The 22,494-nt window shown below is 62.7% G+C and overlaps 1 protein-coding gene across 1 annotated transcript in view; it reads right to left on the bottom strand.

The window, feature by feature from the left end:
- Window positions 1-4,082: 4,082 nt before the first annotated feature.
- PRDM16 (PR/SET domain 16) overlaps window positions 4,083-22,494 on the bottom strand; it is a 321,752-nt gene continuing 303,340 nt past the window's right edge. Inside the window, exons 10-17 of the mRNA XM_068537697.1 lie at window positions 20,333-20,420; window positions 17,309-17,478; window positions 16,574-16,651; window positions 10,959-11,128; window positions 10,519-10,693; window positions 6,479-6,709; window positions 5,411-5,585; window positions 4,083-4,223 (exon numbers count right to left, since the gene is read on the bottom strand). Of these exons, the coding sequence (XP_068393798.1) occupies window positions 4,089-4,223; window positions 5,411-5,585; window positions 6,479-6,709; window positions 10,519-10,693; window positions 10,959-11,128; window positions 16,574-16,651; window positions 17,309-17,478; window positions 20,333-20,420 (1,222 nt within the window). The 3' untranslated portion in view covers window positions 4,083-4,088. The remainder of the gene's footprint in view (window positions 4,224-5,410; window positions 5,586-6,478; window positions 6,710-10,518; window positions 10,694-10,958; window positions 11,129-16,573; window positions 16,652-17,308; window positions 17,479-20,332; window positions 20,421-22,494) is intronic.

Here is a 22,494-nt window from a genome sequence, read left to right as displayed (position 1 = left end):
TGTAATGTAACAATGGTGAAGGATGCATGGACCCACAGGTTTGGCGTGTCACCAGCGTACACATACAGATGCTTTCAGTGCCGTCTTCTGACACGGGGCTCAGCTTCCCTCGTCTGGAACAGAACAGAGGATGCAAAATGCACGGAAAGGAACCTTTAGGGTTACTTTGTTCACAAGTGAATTACACATTTGGAAACTCAAGCTGCCTTTTCATTTCATCTTCTTTTATGTTTTTCCAAAAGTGGTAATATGAATCAGTGACAGAAAAGAAATAAAACAAAAACACTGGAATGGCAGGAGAAAAGGATCGCTCCTTGGAATAACGCGAGGACGTCTTAGTCACAGTATCACTCATTGCTACAGAGACACAGTTTCATGGCTTTTGAGACCCGGCTGACCTCCACCGACCAGGAGCAGCTGTATCTTCGCGTCCCCAGCCGGGAGGGGAGCGAGGTGCCCGGCTCCCTGTCCGTCCCCCTACCCCGGGCAGCAGTGCGGGGTGCTCTCCCGGGGGGGTGCTGCCCCTCGCCCCTCCCCCAGGACAGCACAGTGAATACAGCTCAGTAGATTTCAGTCACTTGGGCGGGGGTTGGGGGGGGGCCGGGGCACAGGGGCTGCATAATCCAGTGCTTCGAGGCTTCGGGGCTAACACGAGGGATGTGTGTTCAGGCAAGTGCTTTGTGAACTGAGGAAGCAGCCAGGACAGAGAAGGCCGAGGGCCCTCAGGGTTTCCAGGGCCAATCAGGGTCGGAACACACTGGCTGCACTCTTGGCTTTGTGCAGGAAGGCCACGCGGGCCGGGCCGGCTCTCAGGCTCACCCCATCCACTCATCCGCACCCCAGGGTCCCAGGCCGGATGCAGGAATGCACGCCCCTGGGTTCAGATCGGGGGGCTTCTGGGTCCCACTCATGAAGGGCTGGCTGGCCAAAGCGTTGGCAGCCCTGGGATCCTTCCTACCCGATGGTCCTGGGAATGAGAGGGTGTCGGTCTGCGGGGGACTGGGGTTTGAGGGGCGGAGGAGGGAAGGGTGAGGAGGCTTCCTTTCGAATTTCCATTTGGGGGTAAGTGTCCACAGTCCAAAGAGGGAAGCAGTAGAGGCTGGACCGAAGGGCCCTGGCCCCGGGCACACCTGGCCCAGTGGGACACCTAGTTCACAGCCCTGACCCTGGCCACCCGGCCACGGACACAGTGGTCAGCCAGCCAGCTGCCTGCTGCGTCTGCGCTCCGAAGCTGGGATCTCGGAATTCTCCAGCCCGGGCTCCCTGGCTCCCAGACCCCAACCCCAGAGGGTCCCCCGGCACGTGGAGGCGTCTGGGCCTGAGCAAGCGGCTGGTGCTGGAGCCCGGGGGGCAGAGAAGGACTGGAGAGGGGGCAGCTCGCTGTGGTCGGGAGCAATGCTAAGCTTCGAAACCAGGCTTCACGGACACACCAGGCATAGGAAGTAAGTGCTCTCTTTGTCCAGGGGTACAAGGGCAGACCGCCCCCCCACCCCCCAGGCCTGCCAAGTGCTCAGGCCAGAGAAGAAACTGGGCTTGCTCTAATCGTTTTCAGAGGGACAAGAAAATAGGACTTAAAATGTGCAACCGGGGTTCTTGGGGAAGGGGAAGAAAAGAAGGAAAGGGAAGAGATAATGTTTAAGAAGATGGCCCGCAAAAGTCCGACCGTGATGGTCACAGAGAGGCCAGAGGTGAACGGCAGGACTGGGCCTCAGGGAACAGACCCTCGGGTCTCCCCCAGCCCAAACGTCCTGTTTTGCACTGAGAGAGTCATATCGCAAAAAAAAGCACACACCTTATTCTTTAGCAGAAGAAATCATATAATTTGGGTTTACAGAAATGGGGAGTTGGTATCTGAGGTTGACTTTTCAAAGGGGTCCCATCTCGACGGAGGGGAAGTTGGAAATCCCTACACACCAGGCGGGTCTGGCCGAGGCGGGTCGAGGGTGTGAGCCGTTGGGTCTGCAAATCCTCACGGGGGTGGCCGCGGCCCCGCTCCCCCACCAGCAGCTTCTCCGGCTGCCCCGGGGCGACCTTCCAGCCGGCGCCCACGTGCGAGGTGCTCTGAGCCTGTTACCTCGACTGGATCTGGGAAAGGCCAGAGCCCTTTCATGGGGACCTGCAGGTCTGTACGCCCCCGGGGACTCCCCACCGCAGGTCTCCAGCGCGAGGCTGGACCCCCAGTGCCCAGGTGGACGATTGTCTTGGCCTGGAGTGGCCGGACGGTTGGCCACTCCACAGCCGTTTGTATTTTCACACGTTTTTTAGGGCAACTTGGGAGATTTTTTTTTTTTTTCCCCTCTTCTTCTCAGGATGCTATTCTTCTTTTTATCTTCCAAACAAGAAAAGAAATAAATAGAGCACTTGTCTTAAATGCAACTGAAACTCAAATTTAACAGAAACACATGATTGTCTGGAAAACGGGCAGCAGGATTTGTTGGGCGGGGGACGCGGGGTATTTGGCACATTCAAAACCGCCCCACTCCCTGGTTGTTGATCACACATCACACGACCTTATTACACGGTTTTGGTCCTTCACTAGATACTTATATTAACATTATTTCTTCACAATAAGAATGTCTAATGCCAAAAATACTGTTAAGGAAGAAATAAAATAAGAAAAGAAATGAATTAGAAAAAATTACAAGTTATATACAGATTAAGGTCAATTCCATCAGGGAAAACAAACAATTACTCGAAATTGGCCCCTATGGGAATAATTTAAAGCCCATCCGAGTGGAGAAGTAGCCTGGTCCCCGGGGAGGCGCCGTCCCCACGGGGCTCTGCTGCCTTTGCTCTTTGCGGTAGGTCGCGTCTGGACGCCCTTCGTTCTGGAGCCGGGTCCCGCCCGCCAGGAGCCCACACAAAGAGCGAAGTGGCAGTCGTGTCCTGGGGTGTCAGGTGCACGTGGAGCTTGGCGGCCTGGAGCAAGGGAGCCTTGGAGTGTGGCCCCCGGTGGCCCCCGAGGAGGCCCGCTTCCTTCCCCTTGTCCGTCTGACCGGGGGTGGGTGAGGGTGAGGGCTGGAGATCCGAATGTGACCGGCAGGCCCTGCCTTCTGAAGGACGGTGGCGGGCGGGCTGGCGTGGGGCGGCCGAGGCACAGCCCTTGTGGGGAGAACATCAGGGGCCCAGCTACCGCTCCGACCGCCCCCATACAATTGGGAGTCCGGGTGGGGGCCACGGGCACGAATCACATGGCACACAATGACAGGCACATTTCCGAGTCCCAGCCTTGGGCCAGCCCAGGACACCGTATCTGATTCCCGGGCACAGTCTGCAACTGCTCACGGGAGTCGGCCCCCCAAACTCAGTTCTGCCCGGGGGAGGGGACCCCAGAATCACCTTGGCTTTACAAATACGGTCAGAGATAGAAAATTTCTCCGCATCTACAGTATAAAGAACACCCCCAAACGCAGTGCTGGTTCCCAGGCAGGTTTGGGTTTGCAAATAAGCTGAGATTTCAAAGCAATGCAAAATTACTTTTAAAAAACAATTGGCAAGTCACTTTTTGATTTTTTTTTTTTTAAAAAATACTGTCTATTTTTAAAACCACATGCTTAAATAGACTCTGTCGTCAATAAGATTACCAAAAGGGTCATTCTTGTAATTTTCATTATAAAAATCATCTGGGCGATTCCCTCTTTAGAGCACACCCAGCTGTCCGTTCCCTCTCGAGACACCACGCGGGCGCCTGGGAGCAACCCGCCGGCCTCAGTTTGGGGTTCAAATCCCGCCCTCGCCCACGGGCTTGACTCTGCGAAGCAGCCCCCCTGCGCTGCGCCTGGACACTGTGAGCTGAACCATCTTGAACGCCGTCCTCAAGACCAATTCTTAGAGCCGGTGAAACCCTACGACGGCTCCAAGGACTCCGGGTTCTGAGTTTTCGTTGGAAAAGTTAAAGTTGAACCGTGGCGGGGGGCACAGACGCTGAGGAGAGGTCAGACGCAGGTGACAAGGGGTCTCCTCGGCCCCGGGCCGCTCCGGCTCCCCGAGGCCCTGGCCTCCATCTTCCGCAGCTGGGATTTCTGTTGGGATATCGGGGGCCTGTGGTGGCCTCGCTTGGACTCTGACCCCAGCCCTTCCTGGGGTGGTCAGAGGTGGTTGATGGGGTTGAAGGCTCCGGACTCCGGCGTGGCTCCCGCCATGTTCAGCCAAGCATCCAGAGGACTCTGGGAGGAGGTGTGGAGAGGAGCGTCCTCGGAAAGGGACAGCATCATTGCATACGCCTGGTGGGGGAGAGGGCGGGGCACACCCGGGACGGGCAGGTGAGCGGTGCGGCCAGGGGTCCTGCAGACCCCAGGCCGGCCCCGTCCCCTCCTGGCCTCCCACCCGCTCTGGCTGGCCTCAGCTCCAGAGGTAGATGAGGGCAGAGGCGCGGGGGGCCGGGCCACAGAGGAGGAAGGCACGGTGGGAGGAGCTCTGTCAGGGGCTTGTGAAGAGTGCCACCAAGACCCTCAGCCTCTTTGGGGCACATCCCCCCTTGCAGTCGCCTCCGCATCCCCTGGTGATCAGCACGCGTTCCCAGGCAAGCGTGCTCTTTGGGAGGGACTGGGAATGCTGGTAGTTATCGCTAAGACCCTGTCAACGAGGCTCAGGCCCTGCCTGGTGGGGCCTGTCCCCTGTGGATGACCATGGTGGCAGCACACAGATATTCTGGGGAAACGATGTGCAGCGTTTCTGAGACGTGCCTCTGGCCTGGAGCCCGGCCTAGCCCACAGGGCGTGAGTAGACGGGACTGGGGGCCGCTCAGGGCAGGCGGGCTGGGGGGATGTCCGCCCGAGGTCACGCTCCGGACAGCATTAGTAAAAAGACGAAGACAGACACGCAAACGGCTTTTGCTGAGGCTCAGGTGGGCTGCAGAGAGCTGAGTGAAACCCCGAGCCCCCCAGACCGGAGAGAAGCAGGAGGCAGGCTCCTGAGACACCTATGCTGAGGAACGAGACGTGCCCAGCCAGCCGGGTGCCCGCTGACCCCGTCACAGCTGCAGCTTGCAATCCTGACCCCCGAGGGGGCAGCGTCCCTCGAGAAGACCCTGGGCTATCATCATCCCTGCTCGGGTAGAGGCAGAGGGAGGCCAATGCAGCCACGAGGGCAGGACACCTGCTGTGGACGCCTCCCTCCAGGGACGCGAGGACGGGGACCCACGTGTCCGCGAGCACTGTGGGGGGAGCGCCCCCGTGACGGTCCCGCTTGCGTTCATCTGCCCTCAACCTCTCCCTGCCCCACCCCGCTTGTGGGCAAGGGCAGTCATTTGGGGGTCTCTCTAGCCGATGCAATGGGCACAGGAGGTGTCCCCCAGGCAGACATGGGATGGCCACAGCGAGAGGCAAGGCTGTCCCTGGTGGAGGGGGCGCGGCTGCCGCCTGCCCTCCAGCCTGGGGAAGGTGAGGGGTGGGCTCTGGCGGGTACCTACCTGGTTCTTAGCCTGCCTGTACAGGGTCTGTTTTAAAGTCTCAGAATCTAAGGTGGAATTAAGCACATCTTTAACTTCAAATGCTTCCTCAGCTGCTCTGCGGAGATCCAGCCCCTTCCCAAAAGTCGGCATCGGCTCCAAAGCCAACAGACCTCCTGGGTGCTCCTCAACACACCTGCACCAACGACCGGAGAGGGGCCTGCCGTTAGCCGGTCTGGCCTCTCGCCACCTCTCTGACGCCCCACGGCTGGCTCCGTGCCTGCATGCACGCCACGGCATCTCCACGGGCCACATGCACGAGGAGACAGACACACGGACACACGGACACCTGGACGGAAGCCACACGGATGCAGGAGAGCGACAGAGGGAGGGCACGGAAGGAGGTGAGCACGTGCACACACTGCAGGCAGCAGGCAGGGCGCTTGGGTCTCGGCGGTGGGGGGCAGCCGGGGACGCCTCGGTTCCCGAGAATCTGGGCGGCTCTGGAGAGGCCCGGGGCTCCTGCTCCCAGGACTCAGGGCTGGGAGGAAACGGGCCATCTCGGAAAGGCCTCCGGGATCTACGGGCCTCCCCCAGGAGGATCTTGGAATGCCGGCAGCATCCCTGGTGCCGAAAGGAGGCGGCGAGCAGTCGGGACCTGGGGGACGTGGCTGTGGTCCACCTGCTTCCAGAACTGTGGGTGCTCAGCCACCACCCCTCACAGCCTGCTGGAGGCCAGATGTCACCGCTCCGGGTTCTTCCATAGGGCCGGACACGGCCCGTGGGTCCAGGACCAGCTCCCTCTCAGCCTTCCCCTCCCCCACTCTGCTTCCAGGCCTGGGGAAGCGTGTGCGTGTGTGTGTGTGTGTGTGTGAGCTTCGGGGGCTGGGGCCCTGACCCCCTTTCCTGGGGCCCGGCCTCCCCCTTGCCTGCACACAGAAGTCCCTGCAGTAGGAACGCCTGCTGGGAAGCAGGGTGAGTCCCGCTGGGCGGATGGCAGGTGTGGGAATGAGGCCCCCCCCACGGTGCTCGGCCCCGCCCCCGCCCGGGTCCCCCGGCACGCGGGGCCCCCGGAGGGCCGGGGCCCACCTTCGGGTGTGGTCGAAGCCCACGGCCAGCGAGGCGGGCGGCACCTCCTCCTCCTCATCCGCGTAGGCGCCCTGGGGCTCAGGGGTGGGGGACGCGGTGTCGTCCTGCGACCTCCCTGCCAGGCTGTCGTCGTCCTCCAGCTCCTCCTCCTCGTCCTCCTCCACGTCCTCCGGCTTCCCGCCAGCCAGGCCCGGGCACTGGGGGGCACCGTCCAGGTCCTGGACTTCCGGCCTGAAACGACACGGAGGGAGTCGGCCACAGACGCCCGGAGGCCAGCGGGTCGGCTCCAGCGGCTTCAGCTCCTCCGCCCTCCCCGATGGCCCCCCCGCCCCCTGCGAAGGCAGCCTGCCCGCCACGGTCACTGAACCCACAGAGCCGGGGCCCCGAGTGGCTCTTCCGCACCCTCGGCCTCGGCTGCCATCCTTGTGGAGGGAGTGACTCAGGCAGAGAAGGGTGACTGCCGAGGGCCGGGCAGGGGCTGGACGGGGACCGCTCGGCGGCAGGACTCCTGTCATGCCGGCGTGGACACCGGGCCACTCAGGGGTTCAGGGAAGGAAGCCACGGCCGGCCTGGTGGGGAAGGGGGCTCTGGGCTTGGGCACCGCACAAGGGGTGCCCTCGGGGAGGCTCCGAGCACGAGAGGTTTGCCGGCCCAGCCCTGATGGATGCCTGCTCCTCCCCGCCCACCGTGAGGACACGAGGACGGGGCGGCCCCTCTGCAGACGGAGCGTCTGGGATGCAGGGTCCCGGACCATGCGGACCGGGCTGTTGTCAGCGATGGAAACCCGCCAGGGGAGTCTCTCCTGCAGCCCGGACCCCACCTCATCTCCCTCGGGGTCCCTGCAGCCGGGCGAGCCTTTCCCACCCCGGGTCCTCATGACTGAAAACAGAAAACGAGCAGTGAGGGAGAGGGTGCACATTCTCTTCAGAAAATGTCACCAGCTTTGTCTGGTTCGTCTGCAAGTCTGTGACCAGGGGTTGTGGCCACAGGTGGGCTGGGCCCGAGGCCATCTGGGCAGGTGTCCGGCACGTGGGCAGAGGGGGGTGGGGAGGGCGAGGCACAGGCTTCCTGAGCCCCAGTTCGGAGCCCCCGGTCCCCACTCCTCCTGGACCTCACACGGCCCATGGGAGTCTGTCCACTGCTGTCAGGGGAGACTCGGGGTCCCGCTCGGGGCACCAAGGCGAGAGGATACGTCCCCCCCCGAGTGGTCACCACCTCCAAACGCAGAGAGGGTGGGGGGCCGGGCTGGGCTGGGGGAGACCCCGATGGCCCTGCTCTCGGCCGTCCCTGTCTTCACTTCTTCTCTTTCCACGGGGAAGTATACGGATGCTGAGAGCTGACCTGACCTCCAGGACGGGCAGGACCCCAGCAGATTTCCCTCGTCACCAGGTGCACGCCCGCCCACCGCGGTGAGGCCCCCAGAGCCAGGTCCTGCCTCCCACTCTGGGTCGTGGCAGGGTCCCCTTGGACAGGGCTTGCCATCTCGGAGCCCACGCCCTCCCAGGGATGTGAGAACAGGCCCCACGCTGAGGGCTGATGCACAGCGCAGGTGGGGAGCCCTGGGCCCCGGGGCTCGGATCAGCGCAAAGCCCTGTGTGTCAGTTTAGCAAACCTGAGCTCTCTGTGCAGGTTTATACATAAGCCTCTCTCTGTAGGAGCAGCAGCCTTGAGCGCTTTGTCTCTGCGTCCCCAGCCCCGCCCTGCATAGAGGGTCTGCTCATAGGTGGGAGGCCTGCATCAAGCACCAGAGCTCACTGGGTGGGTACAGGGGCGGACACGGCAGGGACAGAGCGGGGGGTCTGGCTGGAGACGGCTTCGGACAGAGAGGACACCAGGAGGAGTGTCCAGGCCTCCACACAGCTGCCTGGGGTGGGGGAGTCTCCCCGAGGCCACCGTACCAGAGCAGCACGGCTGCGGCTCAAACAGTGGGGATCCATCCCTCCCTGTCCTGGAGTCTAGACGTCCCAGATCCCGCTGTCACAGGGCTGCTTCTCCTCCCGGCCCCTCCCCTGGACTCCAGTGGTCTGCTGGCGACGCTTGGGACTCCTTGGCTTGTGGACACATCACCCGATCTCTGCGTCGTCCTCACACGGTACCTCCCTGTGCGTGTGTGTCCCAATCTCCCCCTCTTCTAAGGACACCAGTCCTATCGGATATGGGCCACCCGACTCCAGTAAGACCTTATCTTAACTAATTACAACTTAAGACCCTATTTCCAAATAAGGTCACACTCTGAGGTGCTGGAGCTTAGGATTTCAACATAGGAATTTGGGGGGACAGGATTCAGCCCAGGAGTTTCTGGGATTGTAGGGCCAGGAAGCCTGGCAGGCCCTGAATCCTCACTGACGGTCAAGAGAAAGACGCTGGTTCTGGATGATGTTAGTATTGGCCCCTAACAGGACCGCCAACATCCTAACGCTTTCCGCACATTAGCCGACAAACGTCAACCGCGACCATGGTCTCCACTTCCGACGACGACGTGCAGGCACCTCCGGTGGCCCCCGGCTCCCGGGATGCAGCGTCAGCAGGAGGGGCCAGCCGAGGGCCTGGGTTGGCAGGGTGGCTCTGCCCTGGCCTTCTGAGGGACGTGAGGCCAGCCTCCTCTGAGCGCCACTGACCACCACGCAGGGGCCCTGGTTGAAGCGTTCTGCTCCGTGGGGTTAGGGTGGTGCCGTCCCCTCTTCCCTCTGGGGACAACCCCTCTGTCTGCTGGCTCTCCTGGAGCGTCCCCCTCGTGGCTGCGAGCTGGGCCTGCCACCCAAGCCTGAGGTGCGGGAGCCAGCCCGGCACGGCCGCCCACCCCGGGCATGTCTTTGTCAGTTCTCGTCTGGCTTTGCCCTGGGCACAAAGGGAGAGTCTTTAACAGCCAGGACGTGCCTCGTGGCCTGGCCCCTGGGTGCTCAGGTCCGTGACTTTCTCTGAAGGCGGAGATCACAGAGCTTGAACTACGGCAGCTCTCAGAGCCGTGGGGTGCTGTGTGAGCACAATTCCGCACCCCGCACGCCGGGAGCGGATGGCAGGGGCTGGGTTCCCATGAGACCATAGCATGCGCCCAGAGCCAAGGATGGACATGGGCACTTTGCTGGCTGTAGAGCAGGCAGGGCTGCCCCCAGGAGTGAGGTCTCCACTGCCAGCCAGGGCTCTGGGATGCGCAGCCCGTGGCCAGCCTCTCCCACGTCCCCTCCTCTGAGCCCACCCAGGCGCCAGGTGAGATCACCTTCCCGGGCATAGATTCAGGACTTAGCAGAGCCAGAAACAGTCCAAGTGTCATGTCATGCCCATTTGCAGATTTGACAGGTCTTTTTGGTGCCCCTGCTCTGCCCCCAGGGGCACCAGTGATGTGGGAACAGACAGGCTCTTGGGGAGCTGGGTGTCCTGGGGGACCCTCGTCACCTTGCTGGGGATGGGTGGGGAGGGACCCGGGCCCTGGGGCCGCAGAGCCACAGCCCACCCACTCTTCTGGGCCTCTGCAGAATTAGGGGAGCACATCCCTGAGGACTCTTGGAGTTTGGGCATCTCTGATTCTCTGCCAGCTGAGCCCTGGGGTGGAGGTTATGCAGAATATCCTCCGTATCCTTGAATTCCCAATTCTGCCATTCTTCTGCCTCTGTGTGTGTGTATTTAAAGGGGCAGCACTCTTGCTAAGAAACCTTTTGTGCCTCGGATTAAATAAGAATGTCCTGGAGTTTCAGAGGCGTGGCAGATCTTGTGGCAGGAGCCGTCACCTGGCCCATGTTTGGCTGCACGTCTCTTAACCGTGAGGCCAAACTGTGCCATTTAGGCCTCTGTGCTGGCATTGCACTGAGTGTGTGACACACGCCATCAGGCCAGGGTGCTTGTTCTAATCACCCTCTGCAGGTGGAGAAACCGAGGCAGAGAGGGGGCTGGGACGGACACTGGCTGCAGAGCCCACGGGCCTCGCCCTCTGCGGTGGGCCTGGGGTCCCTGGTGCTGGGACGGGGGACCCTGCTGTGGGCGTGACCACACAGGTGACCATGCAGAGCCCAGACCTTCCTGGGGCCCCGGGATGGGTTTCTTACCGTTTGTCTGTTCGCGTTGTTGCTTGGTTCATCTCGCTGTTGGCAATAAAGTTTCTGATTTCTGAGAAATAGGAGTCTTCCTTCTCATCTAAAAGTGCATGGTGGTCCGACTCGGAGGCGGGGGAGGAGGTGCTGGTCCCCAGGTGGTTCGTGAGGACCCCCGAATGCTGGCTCACTGCAGTGAGGGGGGAGCATGAGAGGAGGGCGTCCCTCAGCTGAGCCCCTCCCTCCACGGCGCACCAGTAACGGGGCGGGCAGCCAAGCAGGGTGCGCATTTGGGGCGGTCTTAGGGAACCCACTTCTTAGGAAAACCCAACAGGACGAGATTCTCCTTAATGAAAATGGTTTGAGGGGTGACTGCAAGCTTTCCCACAGAACTAGCATGTGTTCCCTTCCTGCCCCCCCCTCCCCCCGCCCCTCCCCACCGGACAGACCCCCACCTGGCGCGTGCTCGTGCTCGTGCTTCTTCAGGTGTCTGTCCAGGTTGGTCTGCTGCCCGAAGCAGCGGTTGCACAGGTGGCACTTGAAGGGCTTCTCCTTGTTGTGGATGTTCCGGACGTGCCGCTGGAGGTTGGAGGAGATGCTGAAGGACCGGTCGCAGTACTTACACCTGTAAGACACGGCGCCTCAGTGGAGCCCCCGGCCTTGAGGAGACCCCCAGGCCACTGGGAGGCGGTCCTGGCAAAGCTGCCCCTGGAAGTGGGGGCTCCCCCCCAGACCCCTCGGCGGCAGATGGTGTCGGACTGTGCCCTGAGCAGGCGGGGGGGACCCTCTGGGGCCTGTGCCCCTGGGTAGGCAGCACCGGGGCCCTCCAGGGTCTCCCCTCATCTCTCGCCCTCTCTGCTGTCAGGGTCCGCCCAGCGCGGAGGCCAGGGCCTGGTGGTCCACGGCAGAGGGCGGCGTGCCCCCAGCAGCCTCAAGGGGGCACCCGCGCACCAGGAAAGATGCTCCTGGCAGGTTTTCCTGGGAAGGAGGAGCCCAGACCCGCTGCCTGCAACCTTCCCCCCTGGCGGAGAACCGCACCCTGGCCTGGTCCCGGCCCCTCTTCGCAGGTCCCTGGGCGGACCGCATCTCCCTTGGGGCCTCAGCTGGCCAGTCCATTGACAGGGCGCGGGGGCTGCCCCAACTCTCTCGAGCATCCTTCACTGACTGCCCTGAGGTGAAGAGGGCTCCCAGCCTCACCCCGTCAGGTGGCCTCCGTCCACGGACCCCCTTCAGTGCGGGGTGCCCTCAGCCCCTCTGCAGGGGCACCCCCTGCCAGGCTGCACGGCACACTTGGGAAATTAGAAAAAGACGCTCTTTCCTCCCGATGCTTCTGTTGTCAGAATACTGTCGTGACCCCCCAAGTTTACCAGAGCAAAGCGCTTTACTGACGGGAAGTTGCCATGAGGCACGATTGCCACGTGCAGGTCCCCATGGGTGTGGGGCCTCGTGTGGGCACAGCCTTCACGACCACCATTGGTGGCCCCGAGGGCAGGGAAAGAGAGGGTGATCACCAGGGGAACTGACAGCGAGGGCCTGAGTGACACCGGCCCTGAGAAGCAAGCAGAGAGAACGAGAGAGAGAGAGAGAGAGAGAGAGAGAGAGCCAGGCCGGGGGATGGAGGACCCACAGCCGCCAGCTCTGCAGACACTGCCACCTCCTCCTGGCGGCAGGAGTCCCGGCCAAGGCCGTCCACCGCTCCCGCCCGCTCTGCACGTCCAGCTGGGCCATGGCAGAGGCACTCCGGCTCAGGGGTCTCCAGTCGCACACGTGTGCGTGCGTCTCAGCGTCTTGCACACACGTGTGGCCATGTGCACGCTTGCGGGTGCGTGTGCAGTGTATGTGCACACGTGTTGGTGGGCACGCTCGTGTGCACCTGGCCTCAGAACTCCTCCAGGGATGCTCATCCAAGTCTCAGAGGCACAGGTGCACCGAAACATCCATCCCTGTGCTCAGGTCTCTTCCTGCTTTGGGAACGAGCTTCCACGGAGCGACAAGCAGAGAGGTGAGCACGGTAGAATGCTGACTGGCCGAGCCCTTCAGGAGGCAGAGTCTATGCAGCCAGTGCAGCGGGGCATGAGCTCGGGACATTAGGTTCACCCAGAGGGCGTGGCTGGAAGGCGTGGGGACCTGTCCTGAGGACGCGGCCTGGCATTCCTACAGGGGCCAGTGGCCGTGCTCCAGCACAGCGTACTGGTCACGAGCGCTCGGTCATGTGCACGGGGACGTGCCTGAGGACGCTCTGGGGCCCTGGCCTCCTATCTGGGGACGGGCTGGCGGGGACTTTCCCAGTGCCGCCCACCCAGAACCCGAGGTGCCCGCCTGACACTTGACATTCAGAGGCCGGCCCTGCCCGGGAGTCTGGGCAACCTCAGTGTTCCCAGGGCCCCCGAGGAAGGAAGCCTGAGGCCCCCACTAGCCGCCGCCGGGGCCCAGGAGCTGAGCTTTCCTTGCTCGAAGGGGTGGCAGCTTTATGAAGCTCTGTCCTGGTAGGCTGAGAGGCTCCAAGTTACCCCCACCTCCCGTCCTGTGGGATAACCCCTGGGGAGAGGGGCCCAGCTAGAGGGAGCCCCGACGGCTCCCCTGGTGTGATTCCGGGGCTTCATTTACTCAGTTCCAGAAGCGTCCAAATTCTGCCTGAGGCCAGGCTGACGCTGGCTCCCTCCACAGCAGACGGGCTAAGAGCCGTCCGTGATCTGCACGCTAACCCCCTGGGCTCCTCCTGAGCCGCCCTCAGCCTTCTCTGCTCCTCGGTGCCAGGCCGGCCTGCTGGGCCGGCTGAGCTGCCTCCGGGCCCCTGGGCGTCCCTGGGATGTGGGGCCTCGGTCCTCCCACAGCCTCGTGACTTGGACCCACGTCCTGGCTGCCAGCACCGGGAAGGTGGCTATCTTGTCTTTCTCAGCCTGCGGTGCCAGAGCAGCTGGGCTGGGGCTCGAGCCCTCTCCCTGGCTGGGCTGAGCAGAGATACTCAGGTGTCCTCTGACCTGGCGCTCCCCTCCCAACGGCCCAGAAAGGAGGATTTTTACATCCCAGCCTGCACCGTCTCGCTCCCCCACTCTGCCCCCGGCACACCCCCGAAGTTACAGAAACCCTCCACCCCCAGTGGTGCCAGGCTCGCCCGTAGGGCGAGTGCAAGGCCAAGCTGGCCCCAGCCCGGGTCTGGGCGCTTGTCCCCTGTCCAACAGGCTTCACACGGGCTGCGTGGTGTGCCCGCCTTGGTCTACACAGGTGCCTGCACGCTTAGCCTTCCTTTCCTGTATCTTTGGAAATTCAGGGACCCTCTGCAAGCTCCACCAGCGGCCGTGCATTATCCCAGAGCAGTGGGAACCCTGAGTACGAAACAGGATTGGACGAGGAGCTCATCACAGACCTGAGACCTCCCACCCCCAACCTCTGCGGGGCTGGGAGGGGCTGGGGAGGGTAGCGACGCATTCAATTTGGTCGCAGAGTCCTGAATCTGGCCCTCTCCTGGTCCTAATCTAAATAAATGGCCCAGAGAAGCACATTTGAAATTTAGGGGACTGGTGAGCCCAGGGCTGCGAGGGAGCCGGGCTCTCAGAGCAGCTGGGATTTGCGTTGTAAATAAGCTGACAAGTGGCTAGTGAAATTTATGGCCGAGCTGTATAAAATAACACTCCATCGCGCTCCAGCAGGAGTGGGAGAGCAAAGACCGGCTGGCCACGGCGGCGGGCAGGAAGGGCCTTGAGGGGACCTTGCTGTGACCGCATCTGCCACCGCCCTGGGAAAGCCAGCCGTGGTAGAGACCCAGCACCACGTGGGGGGGGGATGTGAAATGGCCCTTGGGGGGCTGGCAGCGTCCTCCCCGGGACCCAATGGGGCCACACCAGCCATCACAGGGAGAAACGCCTTTGGTCTTTGTAAAAGCCGGGAAAGGAAAGAAAGAAGAGGTTTTGAAACCCAGCCCTAACAATAAAACGAGCAAAGAAAGGACACCTATGGGCCACCCGTAGCCCCGACGGAAACGGTAACAGGACCTTGCTGGGTGCTTTGACTTAACACAGTTAGCGAGACGGGGAGCCAGGGAGGAAACGCACTGCAGATGGGGAGGGGAGCGTCCTTAAAGCCAGAATCCCAGGTCCCGCCAGGAGCCCATGGCCAGTCCACGAGCGCTCGCATCCAGAGTGTGACTCGAGGCCCCCCACCCCTGGGCAGCAGCTGGGGGGACCCCTGAGCACGGCGGCTGCCAGGACAGATGAAGGAAGCGGCCCCCCTCGTTCCCAATCCAATTTTTATATCTCTCCTCCCACATCTCAATAAACCCTCTGTGCTGGAGCTTGAAGGAATGTGCCATCAACTGCCCCTGGCCCTGCTGCTTCACCCAAAGATCTCTAAGCCAGGACACGGGCTGGGCCGGGCAGAGGTGTGACCTCCTCTCCAGCAAACGTATCAGTCACACTAAGGAGTCTGTCTTTCTCTTGCTTGCGAGGGGCCCCTGACAGCCGGGCCTGTCCTGGCACACACGCAGCGCACACACGTGGGCTCCGGGCAGGCGGCGGGCGGTTTTCATCAGACCTGGCCTGGGCCGGCAACGGGCTTCTGTGGACAGACCTGCACATTTTCCTTCTCCAATTCAAGCCCTTCCGATTCACAGAGTGAGCCCAGAAGCCTCAGTGACGTCACAAGCACAGTCCCACACCCCAAACTCCTCATCGTAGGCTGCCTTGAACCAGACGTGGTCAGGATTTGCAGCGCAAACTTTCAAAGCAATCATTGTTAGCCACGTCGAAACTCACAGATTGGAAAGAGCAAAAGAAATCGATGATAATTAAACCCTTCTATAAACACGGCCCCGACCCCCCAGGGGCTCTTACGCGCAACACTGTCCAGAAGTTGGTTCCCTTACAGAAAACACACGTGGCTCCTTTTCAGGGAGGGAACCAGGCCACACCAGCCTCTGTTAAGTTGTAAGTCACTTTTTGAGGGGAACGGGGGGCTGTGTGTTGTGGGCAGGCCGAGGGCACTGAACAGACGACGTGAGCTGACGCTTACCCGGCCAGGACAGGGCATGGTGACTGTGACACTTGCAGGGGCCCTGTGTGGCCGCCCGGCCGAGGGATGGGGACATGCCCCCCATCTCCAGGGCCGGTGGGTGACTCCCTGCTCTGTGCGGCGGCCAGAGGACAGGAATCTCATGTTGCCAACTTAAAACCACACCAAACCCCTTACTGCCGATGGCTGCTGTTCACCAGACAGCCCAGAATGTCGTCCTGGCATTGGGACCAGCATTTCCCCAATTTGCCTCATGGTCACCATCCCCTGGGACTCGCAGGGTCCCCCCTGGGTGGGGTCCCCAAAATGCAGGGCACTACCCTCAGCTCTCTTCCTGCCCGACAAATGCCCCAGGGACCAAGAGGAAAGGCCAGAATGGTAAACTACCATGGCCATGATCTCGGACCCCTGGCAGGTCAGGGGCGTCTCTAAGCCTGGGGCTCCAAGTCTTTGAAATGGGGTGATGCCTCCACTAGTTGTGAACACGAAATGCACTGGCTCTCACACCCCCCATGCGCTTGTGCTCACACCTCTGCAGGCAGGAGCCCAGGCACCGAGGAGCGAGGTTGGGGGCAGAGGCGGCTTCCGTCCAGGGCGGTCAGGGGGATGTAAGGAATCCCTCAGGACGCCCCAAGCTTGGGCGGGACCCGAATTTGCATGGAGCTCCTTTTTCTCTGAGACCAGCCCACCCCGCCTTAGGCGCTTGCCCTGGTCCCCTGCCCAGGGCTAGGTCAGCGATGGCTGACGGCCGTGGTGAGGTGAGCGGAGGTGGGCTGGGTGGTGGTGAGGCTGAGGCCTCCCCCGCCAGACCACCCCTGGGCCTGGCTTCTCTGCTCCAGTCGACACCCCCGCGGCAGGTGGGAGGGCTGCTCCTGGGCACCCTTCTGGGTCAGTAGATGGGAACCTGCCGGTAGCCTAACCTTTACAGCGCCCCTGGGCGCAGGATGGCTGAGGGGCCAGGAGGGAGGGGCGCAGGAAGTGAGCTGGTGCAAGCATGCTGGCTCCCACCCGCTGCCCGTCCTGCCCGCCAGGAGCCTGCACCCCCTACCAGGCGGGCTCCTACCTGTACGGCTGCTCCCCGGTGTGCGTCCTCAGGTGTCTCGTGAGGTTTGCTGATCGGGGGAAGATCTTGCCACAGTACCTGGAGTGGAGGGGCGGGGGAGGGATGCGTGAAGCAGACGTGCCGCCAGAGACGCGGGCGCCCAGGTGCTTTCCTGTACTGTTTCTCCCACCCCTGGGGGCCGGTGGCCTGGCTGCGCACCCTGCATTTCAGTCTCTCCTCAGCCCCGGGGCCCAGCGGAGCCTCACAGAGGAGCTGGACTTGCACCACTGAGCAGACGGCACCGGCCCACCCTGGCCCACTCGGGGCCGTCCCCCCGCGACCCCCTCGCCGCCAAGCAGTTTCTCAGCCCCGGAGCCCAGCCTTGGCCGAGCCGGCAAGGGCCGGCCTGCACGAGCCCGTGCACCTGGGGACGGACCATCTCTCCCCAGCAGTGGGCTCCCCACCGGCCCCCAGAGCTGTGGTTAAACACTGACCGCGGCGCCTCAGCCTCCGGCCTTGCGAACTCTGACCGGCTGGCCAAGGTCGCACTTTCTTGCGCTCACGGGAGCACAGCTTGGTGGGGGGCACGTGCATATCTTTGGGGAATGACGTCAAGGGGACAACGGGCCATCGGTTGCTACCACGCTGTACCCTGGCTGAGACTGAGAGCTTTCTCCTGGAAGTGCAGGCTCACGGGCCGGCGTTGCACCTGTGGCCACTGTGCCGGGGCCGCCCCAGGGGCTCTCAGCGTCTCACCTGCACGTGTAGCGCTCCTTGCCCTTCCTGAGGATGGGGTCCGAGAGCGTCGGGGGCGGGGACCGGAAGTTGAAGGGGTGGGGGGGGAGGGGCTGCAGGGAGCCGCCGGATTCCGCCTTCATGGCCGCGAAGCTCTCCAGCTTCTCCGTCATGGTCTCGATGGCTGACATCTGTTGGCAGGAGAGCGGGAGAGACTGTGGGGCGCCCCCGAGCCGCCCCCTCTCTTGACGCACGGGAACCCGCCCCCACGGGCATCTGGGGGTCCTGGATGACTGAGCACGTCACGGGCCCCCAGGACAAGGAGGTGGTCACTGGAACCCGTGGCCTCCTCCTTCTTCTTGACCACTGGGCTGGGTTCTTTCCCTTTCTGCGGCCAGCCCTGCTCTTGTCCTTGCCTGGAAGCCCCTCACAGTCCAGTGTCTAGGCTGGGGGAGCCGCCACTGAACTTCCCCAGCCAACCCGTGCTGGCTGAGACGTGGGTGATGCAGGCTGCCGACACTTGCAATTACACAGCCCTTTACTTTGAAACAAGCCAGCAAGGCCCTGCTGGTTCGACCCCCGGCCAGCACTCCTGATGGCTAGTTTGGGTTAAAGACAGAATTACATCCAATTTTTTTTTTTTGGAGTGGTAAAAAATTGATAGCTACCTGAATCAATCTCAGGTTAAAACATGAATCACGAGCCTGAGGCACTACCAGCACCTAGTGGCAGCAGGCCGTAATTGCTGGCAAAGTGCTAAAAGGAAATTCAACAGCCTAAGGTTGGATTCCACTAACTAAATGTTCGGAATGATAACTCCAACGTGACACGGCACAGGACACGGTGACACGGGCAAGAGGGGCTGCCTCTCTGCTCCTTGCAGATGCCAAGGCGTTGCCTGGGGAGGAGAAGGGAGTCACCTCCTCCTGGCATTGGTCATTTCCAGCTGGTGGGCAGGGTTCTGATCAGAATCCCAGGCTGCCCCTCTGCCCTGAGGCCCTGGGGCTGGGGGACAGGAGAGGGGAGGGGGCTGCACAGGCCTCAGCAGCACTTCTCCCCCAGAGAGTGCCCGCTGCAAGCCAGGCCCCGTGGGAGGCTGGGATGAGACCAGAAAAGGAAGAGCTTTCATTATGCCCCGAGCCCCTCAAGGTTTAGGCTGGGGAACAACTGACTGGTTACAATAAGACACCAGAAAGGGGTTTACAAACAGAAAATGGGGTCCAACCTAGTGGCTGAGGCCTCCCTTGACCCTGGGTTGCCGCCTGGGCCCTGGCCAGCTCTGCCCAGTTGCAGGGCTTTGGGCCTCGCCATCCTTGTGGGGCAGGCACGCTCCCCATCAGATGCACACAATGCTTCCAGCCATGGGTGGCCCCACCCATCCCCACTGATGGACAGATGGGCATGGCCTTGGCCCTCAGCTGCCGTCCAGCCTCTCATTAGCCCCTCCACGGCCTGGACGATGGGACCTGGGCATACAGACTGCTGTCCATCTGCTTCTGGGTCTCAGTTTTAGCCACAGCCATGGGAGGCTCTGGGACTCTCCACCACCCCAGACTCCCCAGGACCCCAGAGGTGGTGAGGGGCAGTGGGCTGGCAGGACTGCCTCACCCTGCACCCTATACACCTGCACGTCGGGCCTCAGCAATGAAAGGCCCTGGCAAGGTCCTGCCAGGCAGCTGACCAATGCAGCTTCGTGCAGTGGTGACCCCTAGACTTTGTAGAGGCCATGACTTCTCCTGTCCGAGTGATGGTCTGACCTCAGACCATTTAATCAGGTGACTTACTAGTCCTCTCTCCCGCCCCCACCCCTGGCTCTGGGCCCACGGGCAGGCAGCAGGGGTGGCAGGTGGGGGGAGCGGGCAGCAGGGACAATGGGCAGCCGGCCCCCCGCCAGGCCCCTCTTCCTCAGGCCTGGGAGGGTCCGGCCTGCCTGGCCCTCTCCGCCTGATCAGATATTCCCGGCCGAGCTCCCGCACAAACACAAACACAGGATGTGCCTGGCTGGCCTGCCGGCTTTTTCCAGCCGGTCCCGAGGAAATCAGGGGAAGTTCTTAACCAAACTCCGAGGCCCCAGCAAGACAATGGGAGGCTCTAAGTTTAGCTGTGAACCCAGGCAGGGCGCAGGTTCCACAAACCGCGGGGTTTGTCCCAGGCGGGAAACTCGGAGCAGGAGAACAATGCCCGGGTCTCGAGTCTGGGTCCAGGCCTGTCCCACAGCTCAGCCCCCGGCCCCTCCGGCTGGGACAGGGGAGGCCCGTGGCTCTGGGGCGGGGGCTGGGCCCCAAGCAGTGAGGACAGGTGGGCACCGGGGCAGGGAATCAGGGGGACTCCGCCGGCCCCGCTGCTCACCCCCTCTTCTGCCACCTCTCTGCGCCCACCCCTTGGGAGGACGTGGCCAGGGGGACACAGGGGTGCCTGTAGGCTTGGTGGGGTCTGCGGCCACTGCCCAGACTTGGGGGTTCTCTTTCCCAGACCCCTGATTCTAGTCTTGACAGGCGGCCTCTCCACCCTCTGCATCCCCGGGTGAGGGTGGTCCCCCTGCCCACTGCCCCCGGGACGCCCGGCCCTCGACGCCAGTCCCTCGACGCCAGTCCCTCTACTGCTGTCCTGCCCCCTGCCTCTGCCCCCCTGCACTCAGGCCCTTCTCCTGCTCTTTCCCCTTAAGGATCCCCAAGTCCCTCGTACCAGAGAGACTGCTGGCGTCCACGCCTCCCCGGCTCTCTCGTGTCTATTCTCCCTACATTCAAAATTCTTGGGTTCGCTCCATCCGAGCTGCTGCCCACCGCCCCATGCAAGTTCACTCCCCCTCCTAGAGCTTGAGCCACAGGTCACTGGGGCCCCTTGTGGACCGGGGTCCTTGGCTGCCTCTGAGGGGCCCACAGGGTGCCCCCACAGAGGACCACCCTCCTTCCTCACCTGTCTTGGCCCTTCCCATCCTCCCCAGCCTCAAAGGGACCCGTGGGTCTGCAGGAACGGGAAGCGGAGACCCGCCTGGGGTGCGCGCCTTGGCCCGTACGGACCTTGGGGCCCCTGGCTGGGCCTTACCTGGGGGTGGAAGAGCAGCGGGGACGGCCGCAGGTACTTCTCCTTAAGGGCTCCCACCGGGTCGGTCACCTTCCGCTTCTCCACCCTGCTGGACAGCAACACAGAGGGTTACGGACCCCACCGAGCGGCCCAGCGCTGGGTGGGGAGGGGCTGTGGCCCCCGCCCCTCTGGGCGCCCACCCGTGCCCCATCAGTCACGAGGTGGGGGGTCACCATGGCGGCCCAGCTTCCATGTCCCCTGTGGCCACGTCTCACCTGACGCTGTGGGGACATCTGTGACCCAGCCTCACGGTTGCCTGCCCGAGCACGAGCTCCCCATCACCATGCCCAGGTCTGTAGCCCTTCGAGTCTCCCCAGCGTCCGCCCCCCTCCCCACCCCCCCAGCTGCTGGCACCCAGGCACGTGACGAACGCTTGATGCTGGAGCCAGGAACCTTCTGAAGGGCCCGCGTGCACCAGCCTCTGCCAACTGGCCTGTCAGCCCAGCGAGGGCTCCCCCGAAGCAGAATGTGGAGCACAGGGGGGCTGCCGCCTACACCCCACGTCCCTCTCCCTCCCGGCCCATGGCACGGGCGCTCTGCCCGACTGGGCGGATACACGTGAGTGACCGGTAGGTCTCTATCCTGGGGAGGCTGCGGGGCCTCCCCGCGGCAGCCAGGCAGGGTCTACCTAAAACCTCAAGACAGCTGCTGGAGGTGATAATTCTAGAACATTGCCCAAATGCCAGGACAACTGTCAGTCACAAGCGGAGGAGGTGGCCATCCCTCCTCTCCCTGACCCCTCCTCTACTCTGTCCCAAGGACGCCTCCCTCAGTTTCCCCTGGGGGGGTGTCGAGATTTACAAAGTGGGATTTGGGGAGGCCTGCCACCTCCCCACAGGCAGCCACAGCTGCAGTGACCCGCCACCTCGCTCGCCCAGGGCCACGCTCCCATCCCTCTTAGGCTCAGCTCTGCCCCCAGGGGACTGGCTGGGGCCTTGACCGGAGCAGGACAGGGATGGCCGCAAGGGCAGGGGCACCCCGCAGAGCGCAGGCGGCCACAGGTGACCCCACCGAGACCACAAGCCGGGTCCAAGGGGAGGAGGGGGTCTCCATGTGGGAAGTTGGCTTGAGGGGCACCTCGCTTTGCAGGGCTTAGCAGAGGCCCTGTTCAAAGCTGGACTGAGTTGGCCTTTCAACAAGGCCCCCTGGGGGGGTGGCGTGGGCCGAGAGGAAGGGGCCCCACGTGGGGGATTGTTAAATGTCTTCTTCTGCCTTTTCCCGACTTCTGTGTCTAGCGGCAGCCCAGCGGGCTGCTCCCAGCGACACCCGTCAGCTGACCCCACAGACCCCAGTGGACACGTGCTCTTCCAAGGCGCGTGGCTTTTGTCACCACACCATCCCCAGCCCATCTTGCAGAGACAGCAGCACGTGGCGGTGAGAGGGGCTGGAGGGCTGGGAGGTTGCCAGCCTGGCGGTGTTAGGGTTCCTCCAACCTGGGGGAGGGAGGATTGTGGGTATATGTCCACAGTCACTGCTGGGGCGTGGCCTGTGGGGAGTTTTGCTGGAGTCACCCCAGAACCACCCAGGAGCTGAGGGGACCCTGTCCCCTAGCCCTGGGCCAGCCTGTTAACAGGCAGTGACAGTCACCCACACCTTCACTTGGAGAGGAACCTTCCCGACACCATGAGTGCTTATCTTGACTGGGCTTGGGGGGCGGTGGGGAGAAAATTTGGAGCTAATCCACTCTCAGGCATTTTGCTGGTGCCTGTGTACAAAGTTGGGGGCCAGGCAGCCCCTCCACCAGCCACTGCACTTTAAATCCTGAGGGCAAAAGCCTAGCACACGCCGGGTCTCGGAGGAGCTCGGACAGGACCCGGGTTGGGGGCGCCTGCGGCCAGTTCCCGCCTTGGGGCCAGACTGGCTGCTCCCCCAGCTTCCAGGAAAAGGCCCTAAACCAGGCCTGGAGGGGGAGGAGAGGGGCACAGAAGGGTTGGGGTCCAGGAGGAGAGCTGGGACGGGGTGCATGAGGAGGCCAGGGACTGAGCAGGAACAGTTAACCGAGAGCCTCTTGCAGGCCCGCTGGCTCCAACTCCGGAGGCCCGACTAGAAGCGTCCCTCCCTAGGTCTCCAATCCTGCCCCCATCCTCTGCACAAGGGCGGCTCCTCCCGGGGGCATCCTCCCT

Source organism: Eschrichtius robustus, chromosome 3 (assembly GCF_028021215.1).
Source record: "Eschrichtius robustus isolate mEscRob2 chromosome 3, mEscRob2.pri, whole genome shotgun sequence".
Lineage (NCBI taxonomy): Eukaryota > Metazoa > Chordata > Mammalia > Artiodactyla > Eschrichtiidae > Eschrichtius > Eschrichtius robustus.
Note: the sequence above shows the minus strand (reverse complement) of the source record. Positions and strands in the feature narration are given on the sequence as shown.